Genomic DNA, 8,707 nt, shown 5'->3' on the forward strand with positions numbered 1-8,707 from the left:
CATTGGCTTGAAGTTGTCTAGCTGATCTTTCACTGAAGAAGAACTTAAAACTTCAATCATGACTGAAGAAAAACAAGATTTTGGTAAATCGGGCCTAAGGTTTGGCTCCTTGTGCCTACATCTTCTCCATCCGTGTCCACGTGCCGTTCCCTCCTCTCAGCGTTTCCGCTTGGCTCTCTCCACCCCATCATGGTGTTGTGCTTGTGTCCAAGGGGAGGCTCCGGCTCTGTGTCCTTGGAAACCAGTTTAGGTGGCAGACGCCTGGCGCCTCCCCATAATGCTGTCTGTTAATATGGAGGCTCTAGCTACTCATATGCACTCTTAATAAATACACCATAAAATATTTCCCATATATATTTCATAATATATTAAAAAGGAAGAAAAAAAAAACACACACATTTAAATAGGACAACAAAAAATAAAATGTTGGCTCAATGAAGAACAATAAAATGGTCAGATAAGTGTTAAGACAAAAATAATAACTTCACAATTATACTTCTTATTCTAAAATAACAAGGATATTATTGTCAGGCAATCAAGCACTATATAATAATCAAAAGCAGTATTTGCAGTTTGTCTCATTTTTAGTAAAACAGATTTTTTCCTTTTTCTTTTTTTTTTTGCAGCATCAAGGTTTGTGAGGTGCAGTGTTTTTGGAGATCTCATAGAGGTATGTTCTCCTGGACCAACAGGCAGCTATGTGACTCAAACAGGCTATGGGGTGGGTGGGTGGGGGGGCTCTAGTATTATGCACCTTCCCCTCATACTCATCCAGCTCTCAGGATACATGTTTCTGGGTCCTGCACAAGTGGTTTGGGACCATTGAGAACACCAAAAAAAAATTAAAAATGAAATAAAGGCAGAGCAAGTTTCCATGGAGACAGTGAGAGGCTCAGCAACATTTAACACAGCTTGCAACATGATTCCTGGCTTATGTGCAACACTGTTGTCATTTTTTAAATGTAAATTTAAAAAAAAATAATAAAAAAAAATTCTCCTCTCATTATCAGCTGTCTACTGTCAGAATCTGCTCTGTTTTTTTTCTGTTTCTGACTGATTTTTGAAGAGTTTGTCTCAATGGCGCTCAATGGTGTGTGTGTGTGTGTGGGGGGGGGGGGGGTTAGAGAGTTTGAAGGCAAAAGTGCTGTGGCTTAGTCTCCTGTGTGGTGGGCAGTCTATAAAGTGCTGTGCTAGGCGTCACCCTGCGGGAGCCTAAAGGTGGCACGCGCCTGCCCACTGCCCCTGTCGTGTCTGCTGTGTACCAACACAATCATCGGTCCTGATTCTTATCGGAGGAGAATGAAGAGATCAACCGTATGTTAATATACTTGGCATTTCTTCTCATGGTAACATCTAAATATATTAATATATAACGTATATAGATGGAGGAGAGGGAAGGATGCAGGACGGGGGGGGGGGGGGAAGGGGAGCTGTGGGTGGAGAATGGTATAGGGGTATATAGTCTAACCCCTCGGAATATAAAAGGGTGTAGCCGTACACCTCTTAATATAGATTTGTAATTCTTGCACTGCAATTTCAACATTAGATAAATACCTCTTCTAAATTTCTTGTACGATATTATTCAGCACCATCATTAAGAAAGGCACTTTCTGTGAATACAATTCACTCAACTTTCTTAGCACAAAACAGGATTATAGAAGTAGGGAACACACCCGTTTTAACTGGCTACACACTTTGTTCTTTCAAAACAATAATAAATCATTATAATAATAATAATAATAATAATAATTCTTCAGATTCATCAGCATAACACCACCAACTGTCTTGACAAATCACAAACAGCTTGAGAAGATAAGCAACCATGAAAGAGATGCATTCATACTGTACATACATAAATGAAATGCATACTTTCCCTAACTTAACTTAAACGACCACCGTGTCAGTGAGAGAAGTTTTATACAGATTTAACATTTAGACTTCCACCAATACACAACCCACACACACACACACACACACACAATAAACTGTCCAACCATCTACTCTGCTTAAAAAGCAGTCGTAAGAGGAGTTCCATGCTATGGTTAGCACTGTTTTGGCCAAAGTCAGCTGAAGATAAGCTACCACTTCAGGCTATGGTTAGCACTGTTTTGGCCAAAGTCAGCTGAAGATAAGCTACCACTTCAGGATGGAGGTCACAGAGCAGCCAATCTGGTACATTTGAAAAAGTTTGCCGATTTTTCCACTCAAACGCTGCATAAAAGGACATGTTTTAGCTGATAGAAAAAAAAACCTCTAAGAAATTGCAGTTGTAACACAGTGAGTAACCACTGCTGATGCGCTGACACAGCCAAAGGCCGTCACTACACAACAAGGCAGATAGCGGTTCCAGTATAATCATGCCATATGGTCATTTTTTCTAGTTGTATTCAATGGATTATTTCACTGCCCAATAAAACAACATGTTAGCCAGTTTAAGTGATCTCACTATATCAATGCAATTTCCAAGTTAGGTCACGCCTCTTAAGTAGTCTTCAAAAGCAGCAGACTAGTACAAAGCTTTAGTAATCTGCTTGAAGCGGCCTAAAAAAAATTAGGAGAATACCAGCATTTTTCAAAGACTCCGTGTAGCATCAATCATCCTGTAGCCAGTTATGTCCTGTCATTTCTTATCGTTCTACTTATTGTGTGCCGACTCCTACAGAACCAATTGCATGTCAAAGTCCAGATCCTCCAAAAAACAATTGTATGCGATATGTCACTTTCACAGGAAGGGGGAGCTGCCCATTGGCATTAACATAGATATTCTAAGAGCTGCAGATGCAGGGTGACAGGTAGGCCACAATGCTAACAGCCACACAACACAACTTCAGTCTCAGTCGAGGCCACAATGCTTTGCCAACTGTGTGAATCTCAGGAGCAATCTATTGCAACATCCATAAAAGCATTCCACATAATACGTTTCCTCTGAATTCCACATAATCCGTTTCTTCTGAATTCCACATAATCAGTTTCTTCATACTGACTGGTTCTCAGTCCTCTCGATACACTTGGCCTACTTTTTAGAATTTGATGAGCAACAAATAAGTAGTGTGTACATTGCATACTTTCATAATTAAAAAAATATTGAGACTGCATAAAAGGTCATTCAAAATATTCCATGGGAGAAAATGGATTCGATTAGTGGGCTTTCCAAATTAAGAACACCAAGAAACTCAGCTAAATACATCAAGTAGACTATGAAAAGAATAAAATGTCACTTATGCTATTTCACTGTAGTTGCACATTCAACATCAACAAGACATGGCAACTCTGTAGGGAAATAAGTCTGCCAAATGTGTACCGTTGCTCACTGGAAACTGCTTCTGCATACACAGCTTTATTTAAAGGTTATCCCCAACTGCTGTGTATATATAGTAAATGCTGTATATATATATATATAGTATACTTCTACTATACTATATATACGCAGCTTTATTTAAGGTTATCCCCAACTGCTGTGTATATATAGTAAATGCTGTATATATATATAGTATACTTCTACTATACTATATATACGCAGCTTTATTTAAGGTTATCCCAACTGTAGTTTATCTCCAAAGGAAACACACACGGTATAAAGGAGGAAAGGTGACTAAGAGAGATAACACAGAGATGTAGTCATCACCCCCCCCCCCCCCCCCCCAGCCTCAAGAGACACCAGTCTTATTCTTGTGAAGGCGACCCTAAGGCCACACTTCATAGCACCAGACCTGTGTCCAGATCGACACACATGTCATGTACAGCGTTTAGTGCAGTTTATTGTCATTCTTCTTTGCCCCAGACTGGGTTTGCAGGGGCGTGGGACAAGAGAGCAAGGCACTCACTCTACAGAATAACCATGTACATGAAAGGTCACCCATAGTGCTCCCCATTTTCAAGTAAGTCTCCACACTGCCCTCTACTGGCCAACAGTGAATACATGTGCCCTAAGCACTGAAGTGTGAGAGAGAGATCACATTTTATTTAGGCTGACTGGTGTGGGGTCAAATACTTTTTATTTTTCTCGTCTTTTGACACCCTGAAGCTTTACGTTTCTCAATTAGCAGCTCAATCCTGTTTTCTTTAAAAAAAAAAAAAACATATAATAACAAAAATGTGTGATATGCAGATCACTGAGAAACACTAGAATCAATGGGAGAGCCAGACAGAGGGAGACATCGAGCTGAACCGCTTGAGGAGTATTAAAGGCCTTGTGCTCAACCGCTTGAGGAGTATTAAAGGCCTCGTGCTCAACCCCAGGCCTCTCAGTCTCCTGTCTGTCTGTCTAGGTTTAAAGACAGTTTGAATCACCAGGAGATCTACAAGAGACAGTTGAGACTGCATGGCAGGCAGACTTAAGACCATAATCTCAATGACTAAAAGGGAGGAGACTATACACACCCCTTTCAAAAGAATGAATGGTTGCTGCATCAGTGCTGATTTCAAGGTTATCAAAACCAAAAATGGCTAAGAAAAAAACAGAAAGGCAAGTAGACAAGCAACTGTGCCTCTTGACACTGTCTTCTTGACTTCAGTTTTTATATTTGCATGACACCTCTTCACTTCACCCTCTAACCATCCAACATCCAAAAAATCTATTGTCTCCAAAACCAGGCACTTAATAACATCCCTCCCCAATAACAATCATGCACAATAGCAATCTCTTAAAAGTTTATCGGTCATGCGATTTCATTCAAAATAGAAGGGGAAAAAAAAGTGTCATATCAAAATATAACTTGTTTTAGCAATTATTACAAACTACATGGTTTTACATTCCCTTTCAATTAGAATCAAACTCGGATTTAAGTTTTCTGGAATATTCCACCCGAAAAAGCAGCACACATCGTCTACACTTCCCCTTGCTCCAAGCACAACACCTTCCAGTCAGGAAGAGGTCACTTTCCTGTCAATGCATTATTGCACTAAAACATAGCAACATGATCGATCAGACAAAATTATCTTGCCACTGACACACCATAATTTGAATAAACCAAAAATGACGAACAGGTGAGAAAATCAGAGAAAAGAAAAGCTGCTGTTGAAATCAAAAGTCAGCCACACACATAAATACTGCCAGAGAAAAAAAACTCATAACTCGGATACAAAGTGGAAAGACGGTAACATGGGGATGCCTTTGCAGTTCTGCATGAAAGCTTTCTGATAGCTCTATTAAGGCCCAGGCTATCAAAGGTCGAGATCATTCAGGATGATGAGGTTACATTTAAAAATGACCAACACCCAGTTGGGAGCTGTAATATTATGGGACTAAGTGCCATTGAGCTGACACGTCAAAAATTTTTTTTATCATCACTTCAGACACAATTTACACATAATTGACACAATTACAAGTTGTTAAGTCACCATTGGCTACAAAAAAGGTAGGATAAAAGAAAAATGTGTTACTGAACACTAGAGTATGCGAAAATATACACACACAAACGTACACTCTCCTTCATTCACACAATCGGAGAAACAGTCTCTCCAGCTTTGCAACAATACCAACTTATTGTTGACTAATCCTTCCTTTCGTTCAACTCCCTACACTGCATTTGGAAAGAGCAGATAAAACAAAGGAAGATAATAATGGAGAAAAGTGCAGTGGATAAAACTTGAGGTAAGAGGCATGACATGGAGAGAGAGAGAGAGAGAGAGAGGGAGAGGGAGAGAGAGAGAGAGAGAGAGAGAGAGAGAGAGAGAGAGAGAGAGAGAGAGAGAGAGAGAGAGAGAGAGAGAGGGGGAGAGAGAGAGAGAGAGAGAGAGAGAGAGAGAGAGAGAGAGAGAGAGAGAGAGAGAGAGAGAGAGAGAGAGACACACACTGGAGAGCAGGGGGTGCGCTTCAACACAAACACATTTCTCCCCTCTGAGTAGGGATGGAGAGGTGTTTTTGCCCTCTGTGGGTGGGGATGGAGAGGTGTTTTTGCCCTCTGAGTAGGGATGGAGAGGTGTTTTTGCCCTAGGGATGGAGAGGTGTTTTTGCCCTCTGTGGGTAGGGATGGAGAGGTGTTTTTGCCCTCTGAGTAGGGATGGAGAGGTGTTTTTGCCCTAGGGATGGAGAGGTGTTTTTGCCCTCTGTGGGTAGGGATGGAGAGGTGTTTTTGCCCTCTGTGGGTAGGGATGGAGAGGTGTTTTTGCCCTCTGTGGGTAGGGATGGAGAGGTGTTTTTGCCCTAGGGATGGAGAGGTGTTTTTGCTCTAGGGATGGAGAGGTGTTTTTGCCCTCTGTGGGTAGGGATGGAGAGGTGTTTTTGCCCTAGGGATGGAGAGGTGTTTTTGCCCTCTGTGGGTAGGGATGGAGAGGTGTTTTTGCCCTAGGGATGGAGAGGTGTTTTTGCCCTAGGGATGGAGAGGTGTTTTTGCCCTCTGTGGGTAGGGATGGAGAGGTGTTTTTGCCCTCTGTGGGTAGGGATGGAGAGGTGTTTTGTGTGAAGGAGATGAGGAGATGAGAGATAGGGGGGGGAAAAGGTCATAGAAGCAAGTTGGCTGGTTTGATATTGCATATAAGTGCAGAGTTCTGTTCTTGTACTTTTGGGGGGAGGAGGAGGAGCGGGGAGGAGCTCTTCACCACTGGCCTGCCAATCACTCTCTTCACACACACACACACACACACACACACACACACACACACACACAGCTTTCTGTTCCTCTCTTCTCCGTTCGGTCACTCTCAGTAACCTTCCACTTCTTCTCTTCCACACAGTGGGTGGGTCCAAACTGCCCGGGTCAGGCTCCACCGGCCGGCTCTTTATGTGGACCCTCTGGGATGCACAGATTGGTAGGGTGTGGGTGTGTGTGTGTGTGTGTGTGTGTGTGTGTGTGTGTGTGTGTGTGTGTAGGTGGGTATGAAGAAAGGTGTGTGCCACCAAATGTGGTATGTATGCATATATGTATGCAGGTATGCATTAAGGTATGAACATATGTATGTATGCGTGTATTCATGTTCTGTAAGTGTGTGTGTGTGTGTGTGCACTTGCTCAGGCAAAGTACATGGTCCTCAGGGTGTCATGGTGGATCTGCACAGCCTTGGCCAGCGCCTGGGGGTCCCGGCCGTTACTCTGACCCGACACATGGCTGCCCTCGGCACTAAAGTGGGGAAGAGGAGAGGAGAGAGGAGAGGGAGGTCAGTGTGAAGCCGGATTAAGACATACAGCCATTTGCTTGTCACTCAGCTCAAAAGTTGACATATTTTTTTTTAATTCCATGCCACCAACGGTTTATTTTGCCTGTAATTCAGTAGTCAATTTGAATTTCATTGGGATTTCATGCTCTTGCAGCTACATTGCAACTCATCTCCTCTGGTCTGAATTTGCACCCAGGAAGTGCACATACTTCCTGTACAATACTGTCGCTCAGGACTAAAGCACCTGCCAAACGTACAGATTCAAATGTACAGATATGTGTTCATGGCACTACTTTGAGTTTAAGCACCGCACACTCTGGCTACATATCAATGTTTCTATTCATTATAATGTTTCAGCCCAGACTGAAACACCATCATTAATAAAAACATTAATATGAAGCCAGAGGGTGTGGCACTTCTCTGTAATAAGTTACAAGTTATGTAATAATTTACCAGCACCTCATCAACAGTCCCTGGTGTACGTTACATTTGCCTTAAATACTCATTTGAATTTAAACCATACATCATGTAACATTATGTATTGTGGCCTCAGATCTTAGATGCCGATTTTCAGTCATCGGCGGACGTGTTCTGCAAGGGTCATTTTCTCGTGTCCCCACCTGTCGTGCTCCTTGTCCACCAGGTGGTAGCGGGCGCGGAAGGCCACCAGGTGGGCGTAGTAGGCTGGCGCAGGGATGGAGACGGAGCGGGTGCAGCGCACGTAGGTGTGGCACAGCTGGTAGGTGAGCAGCTGGAACTCGTCCGCTGTGAAGCAGTTGTCGTCCCACAGCACGTGGTAGTGGGAGGGCCGGCTTGTGCCCTGCGGCCAATCAGAACCAAGATTAGCCATCATGGCCAATCAGAACCAAGATTAGCCATCAAACATGAACTGTGCCAAAAAGAGGAAGCGCCATCTATGCTATTCTGAACACTGCATGTAGCTATGCTATTCTGAACACTGCATGTAGCTATGCTATTCCCAACACTGCATGTAGCTATGCTATTCCCAACACTGCATGTAGCTATGCTATTCTGAACACTGCATGTAGCTATGCTATTCCCAACACTGCATGTAGCTATGCTATTCCCAACACTGCATGTAGCTATGCTATTCCCAACACTGCATGTAGCTATGCTATTCTGAACACTGCATGTAGCTATGCTATTCCCAACACTGCATGTAGCTATGCTATTCCCAACACTGCATGTAGCTATGCTATTCCCAACACTGCATGTAGGCCGTCGCCACCTAAGGAAGGGCCAGCTAGTACCCCATGAGCCAATCAGAGTCAAGATGAGCTGCACCACAGAAGACACGAGCTATCTACTGTATATCTATCAGTACAACATAATGACATATGAAAGAAGTAACAATGTTAGATAACAGTGGGGAAAAAGACATCATCCTTGCCAGCCTGGTTTAGTTTGCCTTTATAGGCTATTAAGCAACACGTGTCTGTGACATTGGCATACAGCAGCTTGAATAACAGCCCATGACAGTGAGGTTTAGGGCCACTGTAATCAGTCATAACTAATGGAAAATGAGCCGCTAAGTAATGATTTCCCAAAGCCCATTCGATGCAGGTGGGGAGGCAATCACTGCAGTTTCACA

General features: G+C 42.9%; 1 protein-coding gene and 1 long non-coding RNA gene across 8 annotated transcripts in view; one reads left to right on the forward strand and one right to left on the reverse strand.

Moving 5' to 3' along the window:
* The first annotated feature begins 5,773 nt into the window (after positions 1 to 5,773).
* LOC121721441 lies at positions 5,774 to 6,220 on the forward strand. 2 transcript variants are annotated; one of them, XR_006034828.1, is made up of 4 exons: positions 5,774 to 5,857; positions 5,891 to 5,921; positions 5,980 to 6,134; positions 6,185 to 6,220. It is a non-coding gene; the product is annotated as an uncharacterized LOC121721441 (long non-coding RNA). The 2 variants fall into 2 exon arrangements; XR_006034829.1 differs by having other exon boundaries at positions 6,036 to 6,134.
* The window catches only part of LOC121721439 (protein argonaute-3), a 56,848-nt gene continuing 54,098 nt past the window's right edge, over positions 5,958 to 8,707 (reverse strand). For all 6 annotated transcript variants that reach the window (XM_042108365.1, XM_042108363.1, XM_042108362.1 and 3 more), the window contains exons 18-19: positions 7,716 to 7,915; positions 5,958 to 7,058 (exon numbers count right to left, since the gene is read on the reverse strand). In XM_042108365.1, the coding sequence (XP_041964299.1) occupies positions 6,950 to 7,058; positions 7,716 to 7,915 (309 nt within the window). In that variant the 3' untranslated portion in view covers positions 5,958 to 6,949. The remainder of the gene's footprint in view (positions 7,059 to 7,715; positions 7,916 to 8,707) is intronic.

This window comes from Alosa sapidissima, chromosome 10, assembly GCF_018492685.1.
Source record: "Alosa sapidissima isolate fAloSap1 chromosome 10, fAloSap1.pri, whole genome shotgun sequence".
NCBI lineage: Eukaryota > Metazoa > Chordata > Actinopteri > Clupeiformes > Clupeidae > Alosa > Alosa sapidissima.